Source organism: Pezoporus flaviventris, unplaced genomic scaffold, assembly GCF_033815535.1.
Source record: "Pezoporus flaviventris isolate CSIRO_AGI_PZ_B2104156 unplaced genomic scaffold, CSIRO_AGI_Pfla_v1 ptg000001l, whole genome shotgun sequence".
NCBI classification, from domain to species: Eukaryota; Metazoa; Chordata; class Aves; order Psittaciformes; family Psittacidae; genus Pezoporus; species Pezoporus flaviventris.
The window spans coordinates 17,313,397-17,335,478 of record NW_026892549.1 but is presented as its reverse complement, the minus strand read 5'-3'; the positions used below and the strand labels follow the sequence as shown (position 1 = coordinate 17,335,478).

Sequence of the window (22,082 nt, the reverse complement as noted above, 5' to 3'; positions counted from 1 at the left end):
AGTGGCTTGTGATCCTCACCCCAGTGCAGGACAGCAAGGCAGGAGGAGAAGCATGAGCTTCTCCAGTGACCATCAATGTACCACAAGGATGTGTCAATGTACAACGATGTACCACATCCCTGTACATCCCTGTATCACATCTGTACAGGGAGCAGCCTCCCACAGCAGGAACTTCCTAATGGAAATGGGGAAGAAATCTAGCCAGGGACACATCTCACTGTGCTGTCAGAGCAGAATTTAGTCTCCTACCAAATCTATCCCTTCAAAAACTGGTGATGCCTTTTGGGGATAAAAAGCTTCACAGTAAGAAAAAAATTGCCCTTAACAGTAAGTTCAGAGGGACTTTTGGTGTGCAGAGCCTGGCCATCCTGTGCAGCTCGGGCTGTGCAGCAGCTCATCCCACTGTATTAACCTCTGCAGTGGTCCCTCTGAAATGCCATGTACACACACACATATATGTGCACACACTTGTGCTCTGCAACCCTTTTTGAATTAAAGCCCTCACTGAGTTCCTCCATCCCAAGAGCCTACAGGTAGAAGTTTTAGGTTGTGAGACGTTCTGACAGAGGTCTCTGCCCTCCCTCCATTCCCCTCCATAGTGGGAGGATGCCACGATGGGGAGAGCTGCCTGGCTCATGCTGCTGGCAGGTAAAGCTTCTCTTGGGACGGCCGTGGCAGGAGCAGGGTGAGCCACCCTGCTTTGGGCTGCACCAAGCATCACCAGACTCCAGCACAGGCACCAATGCAACACAGTACCCTGGCCAGGGGCCAAGTAAAGCTGCAGCAGTGCTGGGGGAACCACTAAAAAGCCATTGGGGCTCGAAGACACAGCTGGCCTCTGCTGCGTGTCACTGGCAAAAAGCAGGATAAACCCAATTTGCCTCCCCAACAGCTCCTCTCACCTGCAAGCAAAGCAAGACACCCACATCCTCACTGGGGGTGTGGGCAAGGCATACTCATTGCCCCTTCCACAGCCCCGTTTACCTCAGCTGCTGGGCAGCTTATTGACCCATATTTGCCCCCCATTATTAAAAGAAGGCTTTTTCGATAAGCAATCAATTCCTAAAGGAACCCTGATACTCATCTGTCAGAGGCAGTGGGTCCCACAGGGTAGGATCCTGCAGCCAGACCCAGAACAGGCATGTTAGATGGATCTTTTTAATGTGTTGGTCAATAAACTTCCATTTTCTGTGGAAGAATAAGCAGCCCCACTTGCTGTTTACAGACTGCTGATCCCTGGAAGTATTCCTGTAGCTTATGCTGTTGTCCAGGGGGAATTGCTGAAGGTTTGCTTACAGTAGGATGGGGGACTTTAGAAAATATTTCCATTTAATAATACAGAAAATTATTTGAGCTTTTGCCAAAGTCTCTCACAGTGAAGGAAAAACACGCCTATGTTTCAGATATCGTTAAACCAGATGTGCTGCTCTCGGTATTCTGATCTCTCAATATGCTGGTTTAAATGACAGATTTCAATTATCATTTGGAAATAAACTTTCAGTTTTGTAATTGCTGTCACAAGTCACACAGATGTCCTTGCTGAGTTTGCAAGATGAAAACACAGTGTTTCTGGTCCAACTGTGTTCCCTTCAGTCTGCATAGTAATTGCCAAACTGCCACTTTTGATAAAGATTTGCAGAGTCACAGGCATTTACCCTCAGGGCTTTGTGAGAGGGATCCACTTCCAAGCAAGCCAGCTGCTGGAGATGCTCCGAGATGATGTGGTCTTTCTGCAGGGGAGAGAGAGGGCTTTAGGTAAGCTTCAGCTTTAGGACTCGTGTGGCAGCAGCTCTATTTTTCCACTGAGAAAGCTTAATTCTTGATGCTGTGCCCTTTTTTCATGATTCCCTAATACGTAAGATCTCTTTGCTGACTTACAGGGACTTCTGGGTGGGATCCAAAGCTGGTGCCTGTTGCCAAGCCAGGATCATACTACACCTCCTGAGCTTTCATTCACTGGGAAGGGAAAGATTAGTTCTCTCACTGTCCAAGCAGAAATTACCATGCAAAGGAAATCACTCCAGATGGTACATGCTATATAGGGGTACATACACCAGGAGACTGATTTTCGTATTTTGGAGTTTCTTGGCTGGTGAACTCCGAGCACATTTACTGAATTGAAAAGGATGCTAGATAATTCAGTGCTGAAGTTCAAATGCTGGGGCAGTAAATTGGATTGTGAAAGAATGAAGAGTCTGAGTGATCTCCATTTTCTTGCTTTTCACATCTGCTTAGCTTTATCTACTTAACCCACATGGCTAGGAAGACAATGCTGCAAGTGCTGCCAAAGGTGAGGACATTTCTGTGTTACCTCCTAGCTTTGCAGTGTTACTTACAATGAAATACTCCTGAAATGACATGTAAAGTGTTGTCTGGGCAAAAGTTGGATCTTTGTGCATATAGGAAATGCACTTCACAACTTTAATAAGACACAATAACTGTGACATCAGAAGGTAAAGCACACTAATTCCTTCAGTCAACATCACCAGGCACTGAGCTGCTTCTCAGACTTCCTACTGCTGGCACTAATAAAGGCTGACACAATCACACAGACCAAGGCTGCCTGTCCTGGGGAGGATGGTGGTGCCTGTGTCTTTGGGTGGCCAGACCCATCCCCTGCCACAGCTGGGAGCATCTGCTCATGCCCAGCCGCCTGCTCTGGCTGGGACCACCAAGTGCACCCAACTCATGGCTTGAGGTGAGCTAGGGCTGAAACAGGAGACAAAAAGTGCCTGTGCACTGGTACTGCTGCCTGGACTCCTAAGCAGATGACAATTTTCATGTATTTTTCACAAAACACCCAGGGTGAGCCTTGGCACTGCGGCGCTCTAGCTTTTAAAGTTTCGGTTGTTCAGACTAAAAAGGAATGGGAACTTTGCAATATATGGTGAGTGTATAATTTAGCTACATTTTTTTTTATTTTTTAAATTAAAAGTATTTCTTTCTTAAATATAAAGTATGCCATTTCATAGCGTTTTGGACAACTACTTACACCAGGCTGATGGAGATTCAGTCCCGACTCACTTGCTTTTTTACAAGTGCAGGCAATAAATGTAAGTATCCATTCTTTTCCTTTTCATAAATGCTTTCTTTTAAAAAGGCACTGGTGAGCTGAATACCAATAAATATCAAGTAATATCCAAGAAAGTACTATCGATGATTTCTATGTAAAACAGGGATGTTCCATTACTGTCATGTCAGAGCGAATCATAGAATCACAGAATGGTTTGGGTTGGAAAGGACCTTAAGATCATCTAGTTACAACCCCCCTTCCATGGGCAAGGACACCTCCCACTAGACCAGGTTGCTCAAGGTCCTGTCCAACCTGGCCTTGAACACCGCCAGGGATGCAGGATTCACAACTTCCTTGGGGAGTGTTTTCCAGTGCCTCACCACTCTCACAGTAAAGCATTTCTTCCTCACATGGCCAGCATCTCCCCAGCCCTGAGAAACCCAATGTCGCAGCAAGCATCACTTGGATATAATGCAACCCAACACCAGCATGTGCATCTCTATCCCATTGAGGAAAGGCTCTGGTGCTGGGGGACCAACGCCTAACTCCAGGTGAAAAGACTTCGGCAAAGCCAGGACCAGACAGCCAGGGCATATCCTGCACCTTGCACTGGGCTGCAGCTGCCCATCAGTTTGCACACCAGCACACTAACACAACCCAGGGGACAGAGGCCATGGTGTGGCTGCCCTCGCCAGCGCAGCACTTACCAGCTCTGGCTGGAAGGCTGCCAGTGACCTGTGCAGCCATGCCAGGCTGCGGCTCCTGCCCTCACAGTGGCGCAGGCCCAGTGCTTCCACAGTGCCAGCCTGAGCGATGCAGAGCTCTCCGTGCTGGATCAGCCTCAGCCAGGTGTAGTTGAACTTCTGGTTCTGCAGGGAGAGACCGGGAAGAGCTGTGACCCCACTTGCCTTCCATCAGCAGGGCTGGTTGCATGGTGATGGCAGCTGGCAGAGGCTCCCCAGAAGATGCTCTTCTCACTTTTCTCCTGTCCTCACCCAGGACCAGGGGATGAGGAAAGCTGTGATCCATGGGAAGACCTTTCCTATGGATTTGCAGAGCAAGAAAGCTCAGAACAGCCCCAGCGCAGGCTATGAGAGTGACTCCTTGCACAGCAGCCTTGACTCCAAAGTCACTGCTGTGTGCTTGTCTGCCCTGCCACCTCCCCTGGCTGCACCCCAGCACTGGGGTGCAAACAGACAAACCCCTGGACATGACAAGCCCAACCCTCAAGCCAGCCTGTGCTAGAGCAGAGAGCAATTAGCAGGGACCTGCGTAAAAAACACTACCTATAGAGGAAGGGAAAGACTGTCCACAGCTGCTGCTTCCCATCGAGCAACAGAGGGCAGCTGGATGTTTTGCAGCAGCACAGAAAGCACAGGCTTTTATTTAAATGTTTCTCCCTATTTTCATGTGCAGGCTCATGGCTTTATCAAACTTTCCTATTCCAGCTGAATTTGCTGGTTCCGGGGTTGTGGGCTGGCTACAGACTTTGCAGACAGGGAGTTCCTGCCCCTAGATGTGTAGAGGCATCGTGTGGCCATGTGCCCTATGGGAAGGACTGCTTTAGCTCCTGAGGGAGGGGCAGGTCACCATAGGAAGGTACAGGAGCTCTACGCCATGCACAAAATATAGTATTACATACTCAGTATGCAGGGTATCCTTACCTTGTTGTTAACATCACATGCCTCAAAAGCTAGAGTTGTGTTTTCCACAGTGATGCATCTTGCCATGGCTTTGTTAACAAGCTGGAAAACAGAACAAAATTCAAATTCAGACATAAATTCCCAAGAAAGAGGAGAGGCTGCTATACTGCAGTTAACCTCCTGGATTCAGAGACACTGACTGGTACTGTCCACTTAATTAAGTAAAGCAGAGATGATGTGTTGGAGAGGTATGTAAATGCATATCTGGTCCATTACACGTTTTCTACCAACAAAAACTTGAAACTAGCCCTTACCAGAAACATTTAAGGCTGGATGAAACACGTTCTTTTCTGGGTTGCTTTTTTTTTTGATATAGCTCATGTTCCTGTTCTGCAAATCACCAAACAGCTCCCAGCAGTAACAACTGCAGAATCTCTTCCCACTGCTACCCCGTGAAGGAGGGGAGCAACCAATACATGCAGCTGACACAAATGCCTGGTGGTCCCCTCCCAGCTGGGCACAGACTCCACAGATGGCCCCAGGGAACAACTCCATCACTGTATGTGATGTGCTTGATGCCCTACCTCAAGGCAGCTTCCTGTTTTCCATCCAGGTTGGTTGGCTTGGTACCCACCATCAATGGAGAAATGGAGACACAGTCCCCTAGAGTGGGAACCCTGGCAGGAACATCATCATTAACTGTTTGTAACTGAACTGCTGTTACCTTGCACTGGTGGGTGTAAGAGAGGACAAGTAAGCACTGCACCCTGGGTAGCGCAGTTTCCCTGAGCATGTGTATTCAGCCCCCAGCTTGCTGCAAGTGAGCATCAGGCTCTGCTCCCTTCCCTGGCTTCTCTTTGCTCTTTCTCCCTGCAACCATCCCTCATGGGTGAGCCAGCATCCAGCACCTGCCCAGCGCCAGCATCTGCACAAAGTGAGGTCTGCAAAGGGGCACTTCCTTCACGCTGTTTGTATGGTGTGTTCAGAGGTTGCTCAGGAGTACCGGATGTAATATGGGAAAGCTGAAAACACTGGACTGAGCTCTGCCAGCCCACTCCAGTTCCTGGGCTGAAGTCTACCACACTGCAGGGGCTCACGGCCATAAGAGGATTTGGTTGGCTGCAGTCTGCAGGCACCATCACCAACTCCTCAAATAACTCCCCGGGGCCACTCACATCTCCAATTCCTTGCAAACGTCATTCCTTCTCTTTCAGAATTTCTGAAGAACCTATGAATTAATCCCCATAAATAAATAGGCTATTTGGAAAACAGTTCTCAAGTAACTTTGGACAGTGTTCAGCACAGCTGGAATTTGCAGAGCTAGCTGAAAAACAGATTTTCTGCCCTATTAAATTTTGAGAATGAAGATAAAAGAGCAATTCAGGTGGCCTGAATCAGGACAAAGCAAGGCAGTATCTTGAAAATTTTCAAAAACACCTCTGACAAACTGAGGTTTTGGTTCAGGTTATATATGGTCTAACTGCTTTGCACTGAATTTGACATTGTTTTACTGCTCTGATTAAAAAAAAAAAGCTGAAAAAGTGAATATTTCTCAATAAATTGGGGGGGGGTGGGGTTATGTTCTCAGATTATGACTGCTAATTCTTTTTCAAAAATGTCACTTAAGCCCATGTTTCACTGAATCCTTCAGTCTAATCCAAACAGTGCTTTCTGAAAAATGCAGGGACATGGGCTTTTGGACATACAAGTTTTGGAGCCAGAGAGACAGCCCTTGGCTCTTCTGCTTGCAGCCACTGTCACACTGAGATGGATGGATGCGTCTGAATGGATGCACTGCTCATAATCTGCTGAAGCGCCCCAAACCAGCAGTTTCCTACAGCTTTTCTGTGAGAGCTGAGAGGTCACCAGAGGAAGCACTGCATCCCTCCCCATGCTCTCTGCAGAGCTACCCTCACACACCTTCATGGCTTGATCATTAAAGCAACACACTGCAGCTGGCAGAGAGCCTGACCTGATCCCTAGGGCTCCCTGTGACAGTGAACCTTCACATTAAGCCCTTGGCCCATAAACAAGCCTGAAACACAGCTGAATGGTTGATGTGCTATTTCCTGGCTCCCAGAAGGGCTGGTGCAGTAACTGTGCGCCTTGGCAGGGACGGAGGGGACAGGCCGTTCTTGTTCTCACTGCCCCAGCCATGCCAGACCTGTGGTCACCGGCTTCTGGCCACCTCCTCTCAAGCAAGTGTTGCTCCTGCCATGGCACTGGCAGACTGCAATGGCTAGGACAGGCAGAAAACCCTTTAGTTTTCATTCCTGGAATCACTGAAATTCTTCTGACAGACCAAATATTTTACTTTTGTAATTGCCATTATAAGCAATTTGTAATCAAAGCTGCATCTTTTCTGGGCAGAATATTTGAGGTTTCTGAGTGTCCAAAGCACCAGCTAATATTCAGCTTAGGCTCAAGCCTGGGCCAAATTCAGAACCCATATTTTATTCTTGTCTAAGTGACCTTTTAATGTTGGTAAAGTGACATTGAACACCTGAGGAATAGCTGCAGAAGGAGGACTTGGTGCCAGAGATCACCAGGAGTCTCCCAAAGCAGAGATGGAGAGATAGCGGAAGAGAAATGGAGCCTGATCCACTTATCAGCCAGTAAGAGTCTTGTGGAAGCAGGGCTTAACATTTACGGTGCTTTCTGCCCACTGAGCTCTCCCGAAGCACAGGCTTCTCGCGCGCTGCAAAGATGCCGGGCTTCCTCAGGCTGCAGGCAGCGCAGGGAAAAAGCGGATTTCTGCTGCGCTCTGCTGGCAGCAGAGCACCGGTACAAACCTTGCCTGCTCCAGGCCCCCAGGGCTGCCCGATAAACCACTTCCCTCTCCTGCCGTGGCCAAAATGCTGCGCAGGTAGGGAGGATACTGGCCCCCTGCCCTGGTGCACATCCCTGACCGTGTCTGCCACAGGGGCAGCTCATCTGGGGTTGAAACACTCAAATGGCTCTTTAAAGGGAAATTGTCTCCTGGAACTGTGACTGTGACCTATTTATAAAAACACTAGGGAATCCAGACCACCGTGACATATTGAATATTCAGTAATGTTACCAAATGCCAGGGAAACAACTCAGTGTACTGGCAGTGTGTAGCTAGCCACTGAAAACATGTTTAAATGAAGGGCGGCAAGTTATCTGGCTACATACCAGACCACTGGCTTTAACCAGGGGTGCTTCCAGGTCTGGGTAGACATTCTCCAGGTACCACTGGAAACTTTTGCACTGAAGCTTCTTTCGCAGTTGGATTTGTTGAGTGAGGTCACCGACATCCACGTTTTTCAAGATTAGATGGTAAGCATGGCCATAGAATAACTCCTTGTACTCATCCAGCCAGACCTCTGCAACGCGGGCCAAGTTCCTCTCCACTGTTCTCACACGATCTTTTGGGAAGGAATAAGGATTGTCGTTCCTGAAAATGTGTCCAACTCTGGAGCATGGAACAATCTCAATCTCTCCTCCACACATCCAGACCTGAGAAACAGAGGTTGCTTTGATAGAAACACATGCAAATGCTGGGTGCTGGCTTTGTGCAAGCCAGAAGAGAAGTAGAAAACTAAGTAAACTACCAGGACAAATGGTGTCTCCAGTGTGGGCTGTCCCTCTGGGAGACCCTGGCTGAGCCCCATCATCAGAGCCAGGCTGGCATGGATGCAGGTGTATGACAGTGACATACCTTGAACGAAATCTCCATATTTTCACCTCCCCAGACATCCAGCCCTGGGTCATACATTCCCAGCTCAAAAAAGTACTTCTTATCGATGGAGAACAGGCCACCTGCCATGACCGGGCACCTGGGAACAGACAGGCCACACAGCAGGTCAGCTGGTCAGGGAATGCCCATCCCCTTCCCTTTGCCTTGACAAGGGTATCATTGAGAAGCTGTGGGCTACTAAATGCTGGGGGATGGTACCTGCGGCTGCATTTACAGGGACAGCAAGACACTACCTGATCAGTCACTTTGCTGATCCTGTATTTGAGTGGCTTTACCCAGCCTGAAAACCATAATGGGACATGGAAGGGAAAAATGCAATGATACGTTCCCCCAGCCCCAGTAACACCAGCAAAATGTCAGCAGTGCCACACGAGGTGAGAAAGGCTTGTTGGGCTTTGCCCATGTCTGGTGATGTGACTGCCCACAGCGTACAAAGTGCCTGTCTCTGTTGTCCTTGCAGGCAAAGGAACAACATTTGGCATTGAAGGAGCCTTTGTCACTAAGTTATTAACAAAGGAACAGGTCGGACCACAAAGCTCTCACATTTGCTGTTTTTTTACCTTATTATATCAGTTTCCTTGATTTTATTTTTCTCAATGATCTCTTGCGGAATCTGCTTCCATCCAAAATTCATTGGCCAAGTAAAGATCCCACGCTGAAAGTTGTCCACGGTCATGTAACTAAACAGAGAAAAGATCGGGATGACTAATTCTGAGTCACATTCCTGATTGAAATGTCACCCTTAATGAGTGAAGATGAATATCTGTACATAATTAAAATGAGATTTTAACAAATTTCATCAGGAATCCTCTTCATGTACTAAAAGTCATGAAAAAGGGAAAAGGTGTGTGGGATAAATGAAGGGGCCAAATCCACTGCTGACGTTAAGTTCTGGTGCACAGCAACATGATGTATCCCTTGTGAGATGCTGCTGAAGGCCAGTTAGGAGGTCTGGACCTGGGTCTTCCTGTAATTAGTATGTTGGTGGTCCCAGTAAGAGGTTTCACTCAAGCCACTGGCATGGATTTTGGATATCCCAAGGCCACAAGCCACATTACCTCATGTCCTTGTCGCTGATGACCTCGATGACAGGACAGGCGACCTTGGTCCGGCTCAGGCGGACCCTCTCCAGCAGTGGCTCCAGCCACCCCACATTGCACTCCACATGTGAGTCCAGGAACGTCAGGATGGTGCCTGTGGCAGAGGCCAGGGTAGGATCAGGCCCCAGGTGCTCCTTCCCTGTTCCCATCCTATGCTGGCTGGACACCCTGTGAGCTCACAGTAGTGCTGATGGTGCCATGAGCCATAGCTCCCAAAACCCTCCCAGCCATAGCTCAGAGCATGTTTTTGCTGCTCAGCCATGGAGGCCAGCAGAGTGAAGTGGGATGGCTCCCAGCAGAAATGACCATTTCAATGCCAAGACAGCCTGGTCTGTGCAGGCAACGAAGTCAAGGTGGCACGGCTGGAGATCCCAGCTGTGGCTTGCTAGGGCTGTGCTGAGGTGCTGGACAAGACAAAGCTCTACCACTTGTCAGATCCTTGTGCTTTACATACCAAAGAGATGCCATTATCTCACTGGGATGAGACTAAAGCTCAGAGATGGCTTATCAGCACCTGTGGGGGTTCCAGCCAAGACTGAAATGGCTTTCATCCTACCTTTGGCAATCTCTGCTCCTGCCAGTCTGGCCCGTATTAGACCATGCCTCTCCTTGAGATGGAGAATCTTCACTTTTGGGAACCGCGACATGTATTTGTCCAGCTTCTCCTTGAGGTACTCTGCAGAGAAGGAGGAGAGGGTGAGGATGTCTTACCAATTTCGCACCCACTTCCAAGGTGAAAAGCAGGGGGTAGAATGTCCCTGGAAGCACCTTCAGATACACCAGGATCCTCTGGGCTGGGGTGTGAACATCTGGGCACAGCTGCAGGGCTTCTGGTGTTGGAGACTGAGCCTGTTCTCCAGTGAAACTCCCAGCCACATCAGTGCCAGCAGGTTTCAGCTGGAGTTTAAAAATCTCTTCTGGAGACGTGTGTCCCGGGTACTCTGCAATGGGCATGCTACTTGGTCCTGGGGGCTCACCATGGGCTGTCTGGCTGCTTTGGGTATGCTCTTCCAAAGGATGGGCTGCAGGTGGTGGTATCGTCTCCTGCTCCCTGCACAGCAAGCATCCACTTGGCTTCCGCACAAGCCCAGTAGATGCAGCAAAGGCAGGCATAGCCAGTGTGGGGGAATGCAGTGACTCGCTGCACGCACAGCACATGGACAGTGGAGAGCATGAAGTGCAGTGATTTTGGTGACAGGTCATGAGCAAAATCTCAGTGGCATCACTCGAGTAGCTCATGATTCAAACCAGGTATAGAGCTGTCGCTCAAAAACTCCAAAATGACTTTTTTTTTTCTCCCTTGCACTATAATCACAATTAAAATCTGGTTCTAAATACTTTGCCTATTTTTTTTTAATGCTCTACATATTTCTTGATAGCAAGCACCACATTTAAAGGCTTTGCCTGGGTTTAAACTGCACAAGGATTTTCTGTTACATATCTCCACTTCTCAGGCTGCTTTAGTCATGGCTTTCTGTGGCTGTGGAGGTAGCTGGTGGTGAACTCTCACAAATAAGAGTGTGAGGAAGCTGGGGAGAAAAGTGCTTTGTTCAGAGCCAGCCATCACCCACTTACACCGTTTGGTCTGTGGGAAGGACACCCAATCTCCACCATAGATGGGCTTTATTAGTGCTCTCTAGTTTTTTTTCAGGAGAATGTAACTGTTTGCATTTCAAAAACCAGTTAAAAGCTTTGAAAAGCTCCAAAGGTGAAACATCTGTGGACACGTTTGCTGTAGGTTATTGCTGCTGCTACTCAGATTACAGCAATGCTGAGCACAGAAGAACCAGCAGCTGGAAAATTACATTAGTCCTACATTTTCAAGGGCTTAAGCCAGTAGAGAGTGAAAGCATTACAAAGCAGAGGTTCAATATCATACAAAATGCCTGAGTGCATATGCAAAGCTGCTGTGCTTGTGCAGATGCCTGGCTCACCACTGCTTTTACTGCAACTATACCGTTCTCTGAGCAACCGGGGAAGTGCAGCACTGAAAACATGGGGCACTCATCTGGAAGGTGCATAGAGAAGGATGACAGCATCTTCATGAACGTTCAAGTCCTTGGTCCAGGATGCCCCAAAGATGGCTCTCCTGGACTGCAGTGCGTCTACCAGCCTCCCGCACATGTGCAAAGCAGCACACGTGTGTAAACTTAGTGATGCACAGCTGTATACGTAGCAGCTGTTTAAGTGAGTAGACTAGGATGGAAGAGACGTGAATGATAAAGTCTGGCAGACTGCTTGGCAAGAACTGCAGCTTGATTCACCACAGCCACTCCCAGTGCCCATCTGACCTCTGACCCCCTGATCTGGAAAGAACAGAGCAGGATGGGGATGCACTTCAATACATCGAAAGGAGAAAATGTGATTTCTCTCTATTCAGAATTGAATTACAGAGAACAAATTGCATTTTGGCCTCAAGTTATATTAGTTTCATAAAGGCAGAAGAAGCTTCACCTACTTTTAGTGCTGAAGTCGTCCACCAAAATGACTTCTTCAATCAGGTGAGGAGGAGACCTGCTGAGAATGCTGTGAACTGAGCGGAGGAGGGTGGACCATACTTCATCCACAAAGCACATGATGATGCTGGTGTTTGGGAGGTCATCATGAACATGCTGGTCAGAGCACCTGCAATGGCAACACAGGCTCACAGGTGATGGCCATTCGCACTCCTGAAAGTCTCCAGGCTTACTGTTTTCTGGGAAAAAACGCAGGGAGGGGGGAGATGCCAAATGTGAAATAGAGAGGCAATGCCCTGCAACAGGATTTTGTTGAGAGAGGGAGCAGAGGACTGAGCAGGGGGAGCTCCCCACACAATCCCACAGGGCCCTTCTTGCGAGCAACCCCATGGGGTAAGTTGTGCTCACTCCTTTCTAACAGGGACCTCTTTTAACTCCCTACCTGCAGGTGACAATATCTCCTCTCAATGAGCAAATGTCTGAAAGGCCCCAAAAGTGAGGCTGATCCCAGCTCTGCACCACTGGTCTCGGGGACTCCTGCATGAAAAGGATCCTGGTGTGCTCCGAACACTTGCAGTACTTGGCATCCTGGGCTGCATGGGATAGTCCCGTTGAAAGTAAAGAATTGGTGTTATGTTCAAAATGCAGGGAAACGGCCATTTATTTACATGAAGGGTTACTCAGCACAGCAACTCATCAAACATGCAGACAGTGAGGAAGAGTTTCCCAGTCCAACTGCTGCACATCACTCAGGACATCCTGGAGAAACATAAAACACTCAAGCGTACAAATTTTACATATGATAGTACTAGCAAGTCTGTTCCCTGAGCACCCTGTATCTCATGCCCTGAGCACCTATGCCTTCCTGGGACACCCAGCCTGGCTGTACCAAGCCTGCATGCAGTGCCTGCTCCCCTCACAAACAGCCAGCGATATGCATCGGTGGGTTTGAGGCATGATTAAATTCCTCCTATGCTCATGGGTTTGTCACTTTATTCTGCAACAGCCAAAACCTCAACGGCTGGGTCAGGCCTGTATCTTCTGTGTTTGACCAAAAGGTCAGTGAGCAGCTTTTCTCATCTTCCATTTGAAAGTTCAGCACTGCTGTGCTGTGCGCCTTGGGGAGCAGGGCTTCCCTAGCTCTGCTATCTCTAAGTGGATCTCCAGGCCTGCAGAATGCCTGGCAGAGCACTCCTCTCCCCCAGACTGCTCCTCTCCCCAAGACTGACAGTTTATCCCAGAATATCCATGAATTGCTGGGACTTGGTTTCTCTCTCGTCAATGAGCTGAAGGCTGATAGCAGGTTTTTCTGTCTTCCAGAGCAGACCTCCACAGGCAGGACAGGCACCAGCCAATCTGCAGATGCAGATTTCTCAGTGATGAATCAAAACCACTGTCCATTCTGCTGTCAACAACAGAGAAAATAGACAGGTACATGGGAGCATATGGAAAGCTGATTTCTTCTGTCTCCGTGAACAGTCCCTCGGGTTTGGCTGGTGCTGGCTTGGGTGCTGACGTGCAGCTCAGACCATGTGGTGTTTTGAAGGAAATTCAGAGGCATTTCAGGGCTTCACAGCTAATCAGAAGTGCTCCCATAAGTGAAAATATCCCCAGAATTACTCTCTGTCACAATCCTTGGGACGTGTCTTTCCTTCTCCTTCTGTAGCCTGGTTCACCTCAGACATCAGCCAAGACTGGCTCAGCCAGGAGGGGATGTGCTGTTTGATTACGGTTTGGTTGGAAACATTAAGGGTGTTGGCCCGTGGTGATGGGACCCCTCTGCAGTATGGGGAGGGAGAGTGGTTTGGGCATGCTGGCAGGACTCACAGGGTCAATGGAGAGAAGGCAGGGGCTGAACCAGGAAGGTCACTTGCAAGAAGGAGACAACAAGGGACAGCTAAACTAGGAGAAAGTAGATGAGTTGTAGTTGCTCCTACAGCGAACCCAAGGAGGCAGCTTGTGGTGGGAGGAGGGAACAAGCCCACAGATAAGGTGGCAGCTGCTGAACACAACAGCTTTCATTGCACGGAGAGAGGGATGTGAAAGCAGCTGAGAAAACGCAGCTGAGATACAAGCTACAAAGTCTGCATGAAGTCAGGCAGGACCTGCTATGAGGACATCTCTCCTAGCTCCTTCATTAGCAGCAAACAGGCCTTTGGCCAAAGCCTGCACATACCCTTGGCAGCTGGAAAGCGCCCGGGTGAGGGGAAACCTCAAATGGAGGAACATCTTTTCCTCCCTTCTTGCCTAAAAAAGTAGGATTCTGGGCAGCGAGCACTGGGTTTGTTATTGCTGACCCCAAGCTAAAGAAATTTCACTATGTCCTGTGTGAGTCTGGGCTGTTTCTTTTCTAAGTATAAACTTACATATACATACCTATATATTTTTTAGATATGTATATATAATTAATATATATAACTAAGGGGAAATAGAAGTCAAATCCTTTTGAAATTTCTCTCCTAAACAGGCTTTTAAACAAAAATAGCCCACAGCCTTTATGTTCTGTGGACATCACTCTGAAAGTCAACAAAATGTAGGCTTTGAAGTTGCTTTGGGAAAGCACCACCTTTGATCTGCTGCCTCAGCTTAGAAGTAGCCTGGCCCTGAAGACCTGATCTTCGGGGGTGCCCAGCCCATCCTTTCCCAGCTCAGTCAGGCATAGCTAGGGTCCTTCCCCATGCCTGCCAGCATGGATGCCAACTTATCCAGGCCATGCTCTGGCATGCGGCAGGCAACATTTTTTTTGCCAGGCCAGGAAATCTTGGTCCTTATCTAAACCTGGATGACTCAACTGTCCCAGAGAAGCTATGTCAGTAGCCTGGGGAGGGGTCAGAGGCACATGGGGACCTTCGCTCACAGCACTGCAGTGCTGGGCTGAAATGGGGTCCAGCTCCTCCTTGGTGGGACTCTCCCTGCATGCACTTCTGCAGAGGCTCAGCAAGCACCACCATGGTAAGAAAATTCAGAAAGCAGCAAGCATTGCACACTGGTAGGCACACTGAAGGCTGTGACAGGGCAAGTTCCTGTTGGCCAAATTTCAGTGGTCTAGTTCAGCACTCCAGCAAGGATCACAAGAGGAACTGCAGTTTAAACTGGGACAGACTGGAAGCAAAAGCAGTAACATGCTGTTTCATCCCTGAGAGCTGTCAACAGCCATTGGAGTGAGCTGGCCCTTAAGGCCTGATATCTGCCGTGCCAACCAGCCAAGCGCAGAGCATGCACAGGCTCCTGCCAGTGCCAGGGCACCCAGGGCAGCTTCCCATGGCCCCGTGCCCCAGCGCAGCAGCATGCATCCCAGGCAGTGCTGTCAGTGACGCGCCCCTGTTTGGCCAAGGCGTTCCCCGTGACGCCCAGACAGCAATGCTGTTTCCTTCTGGGCAGGTGTGTGGCACCCGTGGCATGCAGGCTGCACTTACAAGCATTTCTGGGTTCTGCTCCACAGCTTTCAGGACTTTTGGTCAAAGACCAAAACACAGTGCTTTGAGCCACCATGGCTCCATTTCTGTGCACAGGTGGCTCCTGTAGCTGGCATCCTCTATCCACCATAAATGGTGATCAGGAGCAGTGCCATGGGAATGTCTGTGCATTGCTGTGTGGGATGGGAGACAAACCATGGCACAACTCCCGTCCCACCATATCCATACACTGCAAGTGTGGGAAGAGAGATGTGGGAAAAGGGTCTCTGTGTGTGGCAGGTCTCTCACTTGCCAAGGGGCTGAGAAACTTTTGCAGTAGGAAAAACTGAGTATAAAGAGATTACCCTGCCATTCACCTGAAGCAGCACCTTCCCTCCATCCTCCCCACAGCGGCTCAGAAGAGGCCCTGACTCCTTCCATCAGTGGGCAAGGTGCTGCCCACACCTCACCCTTTTCCTTTCTATGGGCACTACAGGGAGGGAGTGTTTTTTAAATACAGTACTGAGATTTGCAGAATTAGCTATGCATTTCACCGGAACAGCTGTAGCTCAACAACAATTTTCCAACTCAGACCTCTCCATTCCTCCCTTTGTGTGCCCAGACTCAAGTCCCTGAGCGGCCTCCACAGAGTGGGTACCGATGGCAGTGCTCTGTAGCACAATGGCAGCAGAGCTGCTGGCCTGCATAAAGGATCGCTCTGAGGCATGTCCCCTGGACCGCCTTGACTGCTGGCCAGCGTGTGCCCCTTTTGACCACATCAGAGCTCAGCCCGTGGCTTTGTCTCCTGTTTTTAGAGCTCCAGCAGTCCCTCCAGGCAGAGGCAGCTGTTGTGGTGCCTCTACCTTGAGGGAAGGGCAGCGGCTGCTTGAAGGAGTGAGAGCACCTCCAGGCAGGTGGCTTCTACAACCAAGAGAAATCAGCTGGTTCAGGGGTGCTCTGGGAACCAAATGCACAAATACTGAAACCAAACAGTGCTCAGTGTTGCACCTGATAAACGAGATAAAGTATTTTAAGGCACAAAGAGGCCTGCGCCACACTGCCCACCTTATGTGCCCCAGCCTCTTTGGATGGCAGGACTCAGGGTTAAGACAACCTGCAAACTTTACCCAGTTTTAATATCAGGCTGCTCCTACATAGAGAGGCAAAAGCAGTCTCACAGCTAGAAGCACAAAAAGGTCACAGTGCACCCAGCAGCCCTCTCCAGGAGCCACTGAGCGCAGCACAAGTATTTGTGCAAGAGAAGGAGATCTTACCCAGCAGGCCTGGTGTCCACTATGGCTCGGTCTACAGGAATCAAATCGCTGAGGTAGACATTAAAGTTTCCTTCTTTCCATCTACTTTTTGCTTCTTCTTGTTTGTCATCAGGGACTGAAACAGGGTGTCCAAACTGGCCAGGAGCTTGCGGGTCTCTTGGGGCAAGTGTTGCATCCATGGACAAGACCCTGTGAGTCCCCGGGCTGCTGGTGCCCATCTGTTCCTGTCCATCCTTGCCAGTGGCACGCACCTTGGGAGCTGCTCCTTGCGTTGCACCCTGTGTCCAGCTACCCAGTGCTGCAGCCCCAGTGGTGGTGTTCACAGCATGGGTGCTGTCCCCATTTTCATTAGCAAGTTGCCACTCTTTGTGTGTTTCTTGTCTCTCTGTGATGTTCCTCGCAGAGTCAGACCCCAGGCGTGAGGCTGCTGGGCTGTCCAGTTTTATCCCCTCTTTGCCAAGAAGGATGAAGTGGTTTTCGGAGGAAGTTTCTTTTTTTCCCACTTTCACTCGCTCCCGCCCAGTCAGGGCTCCCAGCTCCGCTGACCGAGGTGGCAGGCCGCCCTTCATCAGCGTGCCCGCGGGCTGCTGCCGACTCGGTTCGGTGGCATGCCCGGGCCCCCGCACCGCCGGCCCCCTGACCCCGACCCGCCGTGCAGGCTCGGAGAGCCCCGCGCCAGGCAGGTCAGGAAAATGCGGCTTGTCGGGGGAGCCTGGCTGGGACGGTGATGCCTTAAGCGACCCGGCTCTGCTCCCGGTGGGCTCCACTACGAACTCCGCCGCTGCCTTCGACGGGGGTCTGCTCGCTGCCGGTGCCGCTACGACCCCTGCATCGCCCCTCAAGTTTACAACCGACCCCGGCGGGGTGGGCCTGGTCCCTGGGGGAGCGGCGGGGTCCCCCTCGACGTGCCGCCCTCTGGTCCCGGCGACGGAGGCCGGGGGACTCGGCGTCCGGAGAGGCTCCCGGCGAGCTGCCCGGGAGCCCGGCGTCCCTACGCCCCGGCGTCGCCCGCGGCGGAGCCCAGGGAGATCGGCCTGGCTGCTGCCCGCCCACGCTTCGGGACCCCGCCACGGGCGCGCTTGCTCCTGCCCGCGGTCCGCTGCCTCCTTCAGCAGCCGCCCGCCGGCGTCGCCGAGGGAGAGGCGGAGCGCGGCCATGTCGAGGAGCAGCCAGACGACGGAGGCGGCGAAGACGAACGCCAGCGCTCGCCCGCTACCGCGGAACAGCCGCCGCAGCCCGCTCATCCCCGGAGGCCGCTCCGGGCTGGGGGCGGGCGGGCGAGCGGACGGACGGAGCACCCGGACCGGCGCACCCCGTTCCCGGAGGGAGCAGAGAGGCGGGCCGGGCCGGGGCTCCTCTCGCCCCACCCAGCCCCGGGGGCCCGCGCTGTAACTCAACACCGGAGGAGGCTCTGCCCGGCCCGGCCCGGCTCGCCTCGGAGAGGCTAGCTCCGGCCGGCCCTCACCTCCGCCGTTGCACGGGCCTCGGCGCTGCGCTACGCTCCCATTGGGGCCCATTGTGTGCCATCCGCGGGGGACATCGTGGGGGCTTATGCGGTCTGTTCTGGGGTGCGGAGCTTGCGGAGTGTCTGTGCCCGGTGGGACAGCAGGTCTCCGGCCAGGGGCAAGGCACCCGGGCCAGCCCGCGTGGCAATGCGGATGCAAACGGGGCTGCGGCTAAGTGGTCCTTGCACAGAAGTGAAGCAGTGTAAGTAGGTTACGTGGCAGCAGCCGCAGAAGTGTGGAGGTTAAGGCTGTCTGCCGAGTACGTGGATGTTTTTCCCGTACTTGCTTCTATTCCAGGGCACACGAGCCACGGCTGAACGGCGCTGGCTCAAAGAGGGAGGCAAAACCCTGCAGTCTCTCGAGCTGGGTTAAAAAGAGCCGGGGCAGCCCGGACCGCTGGCTCAGGCGGGGCTGGGGCTGCCTGCGGGGCTGGGGGGGGGGTGGGGGGATCAGGGTGGGGTGGTCATCCCCAGCAGCCCTGGAACACCCCAGGCAGCCCCAGCGCACCCGGTCGGGTTTGCGGGGCTGGTTGTGGGGTAATCCCTGGGTGCAGTGCCCCCGGTGTCCCCGGTGTCGGGATGGCAGGCCAGGAGGGGGTAACACCCGGCCAACGCCACAGCAGCTGGTTGCTCCTGCAGTGGGGCTGCGATACTCAGGAGATACTCTGCAGAGGGCGATTGTTCGTCCGCCACTGTGAGCTCCGCATGCTGGGACACTCACGCAGGACCCCCATGACTGGGTTTCACTAACTGATCAAAACCAGGGTCCGGGGGCCCTTTGCCATCCCAATGCTGCCAGGAGCTTTGCAGTGGAGACCCTGGTACCAGCAGCCATTGGCCCACTGCCCTGCCAGGGAGCCTCTATGTGCCGTGCCAGGTCCCCTCCGTTAGCAAGCCTGAGGACAATGCTGCCCAACTGGTGTGGCATCCACTGCGCCTGTGCACACGGTCAAGTTAAAGAGCTGTAAGGTCAGCTGTAGCATGTGGGCATCAGCTGTGAAGCCCCTGTATGGGCACTAAGTGAAAGAGGAAAAAGCCTGAGCTCGTCAATATTTTGCAGCTTGCTTGAACTCTGGTATTAATAAATTTAAAAGAAACGCATGGGATCCCAAATCACAGAGCAGGAGATGTTTTTGTTTTTTTGTTTTTTTTTTGTTTGTTTTTGGTGTTTTTTTTTTTTGTTTGTTTTTTTATAAAGGGATCCAACCCACTGCAGTGCATATTAATATTGAAAGGAAAAGAAATGAGTGGGGAAAAAATACATTCATACTTTAAACCCCCAGTAATTTCAAAGTCTAGCCTATGGTTATATTGTGAGATTGAAAACAAGAAAGAAATGGCAGTTCTGGTGTTTTTCCAAGGCTTTTCTTTGTAAAACAAACTCTCTTCAGACGTGGCAGGCAGTTCTGATTTCAGTAGGATTTGCGTGTATGGCTGGTGCGTGCTTAAGGACCTTCAGTAAGCTGGAGTGAAGGATAAGATTGCAAAAGGACTGTTAAAAGGGGAAACAATTGAACAGCTGTTTGGAAGTAAGGAAGCTTGGAGGCAAGATTGAACTTAAATAATACCTTTGGTTTGGAAATAAACGTTTAAGCGAACCACGGACTGTGGATTCATTCTCCACGCTGGCATTGTTTTTCCATTTCTGTAGCTTCCTTCCCTTGCCATTCCTGACCATCTCACCCAGCAGCTGGAGCACTTGGATCCCACTCCAGCGTGCCATCCTGGTGTGCCTGGTGTGGCACCAAGGGTCATGCTCTGGGCTTTGGGTGCATGTGGCCCCCCCCAAGGAGCCAGCCCAGGGGTACAGCGTGGCTCAGACGCAGCTCTGCAGGGAACCTGGCTGTGGATGAACTTTAGCCCCTCAGACCTCAGTCCCCAGGACTGCGGGAAGCATGTTCCTCTGCAGATGGGAAAGGCCAGATAGCCTTTTTTTTCTAACAGGGAAACATGTTACAGGCAGCGTCCAACCCTGCGTGGGGCAGGGAGACAGACCCTCGACATTCCTCTAAGCCTCAGCTTCACACTTAGGAGTTACGACAAAGTTGTCGCTGTTTTGGTATGGTCAGGCATTCCCTCTGCTAGCTCTGTGCTTTGGCTCTTCTCCCTGGCAAGTATAAGTGCTCCAGATAGTTGAACAGATTCCTTGACACAAGACAGCTGCTTTTGTAGGGAGGAATTAATTTAATCAAGGTTACTCCATCATTAAAATAATCCAAAGTGTCAGATGGAAAAGCAGAGAAGGAAGCTAACTTGAAGATGAAAACTCAACATTTTTTCCAGCCAGAAGTGTCTCAGAAAATGAGCTAACTCTGCAATAAGTCACTCTGTCTCCATATAATATTTTAGGAATGTAGAAAAAATACTGTCCAAAGAGAAGTCTTGAAGGACTGATCTCTTCCAGAAGCCTGGTTGGCTTGGTAAATTGTATTTCCTCTCTGGAACATAAGAGACCATGCAGAGGTGAAGACAACACTGTGGTCCGCAAAAGCAAGATTAGACATGTGGTTGCTCCTACCATCCAGAATACAAGGGGCCCTTTTGGCTGAAATAGCAGAAAATAGTGCAAAAAACTACCAAGCTCTTCTTTTTGCTACAAGGCAGGATCTTAATTACTTGGTTACTTAATTACTTCCCATTATAGAGCACAACATGGGCAGCCAGCATGGATATGGATACAGGCACTGTGTTAAGCAAATCATGTTGAAAACGACATTTGTTTAAAGAAACCTGCTCTGTGCACGGAAGGGGACAGCAGCAAAGTATCATCATAGAATCAGAGAATGGTTTGGGTTGGAAGGTTAGGTTGCTCAAAGCTCCATCCAGCCTGCCTTGAACACTCCCAGGGACGTGGCAGCTACAACCCCACAAGGTTCAAGGCCAGATTAGATGGGGCTTTGAGCAACCTGGTCTAGTGGAAGGCATCCCTGCCTGTAGCAGGGGGTGGAACTGGATGATCTTTAAGGACCTTTCCAGCCCAAACCATTCTGTGATCCTATGATTCTCTGTCTCAGGATGCTGGCATCTCAAATGCTGCAGCTGTCTGAGCAGGCTGGCTCTTTCAATCTAGTTCACATCAGATCTTTGTACGTGGTCCCAGCTACAAAGTCATGCTTTAGTTTCTGAAATATAACCATATCTACCAAATGTTAATAAACTACTAGAATAGTAGTGAATACAATTCACATTTTTCTGTTAAATCACTTCCCAGATATAAGTTGTTAATGTAATGAAGTAGTAGGTATGTGCACTATATAAACACAGATGCATCCAACAGCATGTTGGCAAGTGGCAGATAAGCCTCAAAACTTGAATTAAGACTTGGTTCTCATGTAACTGCCGGAGAGGAGAGTTTCTGTGCAAATTCCCTGTGCATTTGTTTGACATGTTACTAACTGTAACCTCCATGGTGGGATATCCTATTTTTCTTACTACGGAAATTCAGTCAGTAAAAGATTAGGAAACACTGAACTTAGAGTACCCCGGTAGTTCATCTGTACTGCCAGAGTATTGGTGATTTTCTTGAAGTCTCCACACCCAGCAATTATATGGTCAGATGAGAATGGAAACTTTGGCTTTGAAAGAAAAGTTTATGGTTGTGTTCTGCAGGAAAACCGCAAAGCCATAGATGTAGAAAACTGGGAAATACCAGGCAACTGTGTGTTGGATGCTTAAAAATCTGAAGACTAAGACACTAAAGTTTACATTTCTATTTTGAAAGGTTTCTGGATTTTTAAGATGACCTTGTTATTCTGGGTGTGGGTGATTTTCAGTGCGTGATGGCTGTGGATGTTTTTTAGGTGATGTTTGCTAGGTAGCTGTGTGAACAAAGTATGATTGAGAGCAGCCTTCCCCCAAATGGAGCTGGTTATGTAACAGAAGATTAGAATAGACATTTATGTTTATTTTTTGTTATAAATAGTGACCTAGATTCACCATGACTCTCATGAAATATGCTGCTGTTACGTGCATGGTG

At 50.2% G+C, this 22,082-nt stretch overlaps 1 protein-coding gene across 3 annotated transcripts; it reads right to left on the bottom strand.

Moving 5' to 3' along the window:
* Window positions 1–1,308: 1,308 nt before the first annotated feature.
* On the bottom strand, window positions 1,309–17,870 carry GALNT5 (polypeptide N-acetylgalactosaminyltransferase 5). Of its 3 annotated transcripts, XM_061446209.1 has the most exons (10): window positions 16,603–17,870; window positions 11,936–12,102; window positions 10,034–10,153; window positions 9,436–9,571; window positions 8,938–9,057; window positions 8,339–8,456; window positions 7,813–8,136; window positions 4,678–4,758; window positions 3,721–3,882; window positions 1,309–1,730 (listed from the first exon to the last, which is right to left on the bottom strand). In XM_061446209.1, the coding sequence occupies exons 1-10, from the start codon at window positions 17,844–17,846 to the stop codon at window positions 1,590–1,592; spliced, it is 2,613 nt and encodes an 870-aa protein (XP_061302193.1). In that variant the 5' UTR covers window positions 17,847–17,870; the 3' UTR covers window positions 1,309–1,589. The 3 variants fall into 3 exon arrangements, with proteins under 3 accessions (XP_061302193.1, XP_061302203.1, XP_061302209.1); XM_061446219.1 differs by lacking the exon at window positions 3,721–3,882; XM_061446225.1 differs by lacking the exons at window positions 1,309–1,730; window positions 3,721–3,882; window positions 4,678–4,758 and adding an exon at window positions 6,215–6,895.
* Window positions 17,871–22,082: the final 4,212 nt, after the last annotated feature.

What these genes read in the sequence shown, in the direction of transcription:
- GALNT5 (XM_061446209.1), bottom strand. Translation starts at nt 17,846, where the DNA reads ATGAGCGGGCTGCGGCGGCTGTTCCGCGGTAGCGGGCGAGCGCTGGCG. An exon ending in GTGGACACCAGGCCTGCTGG is followed by an intron (nt 12,103 to 16,602) that starts GTAAGATCTCCT and finishes TTGCCATTGCAG; the next exon opens with GTGCTCTGACCAGCATGTTC. An exon ending in GGACGACTTCAGCACTAAAA is followed by an intron (nt 10,154 to 11,935) that starts GTAGGTGAAGCT and finishes CCTTCTCTGCAG; the next exon opens with AGTACCTCAAGGAGAAGCTG.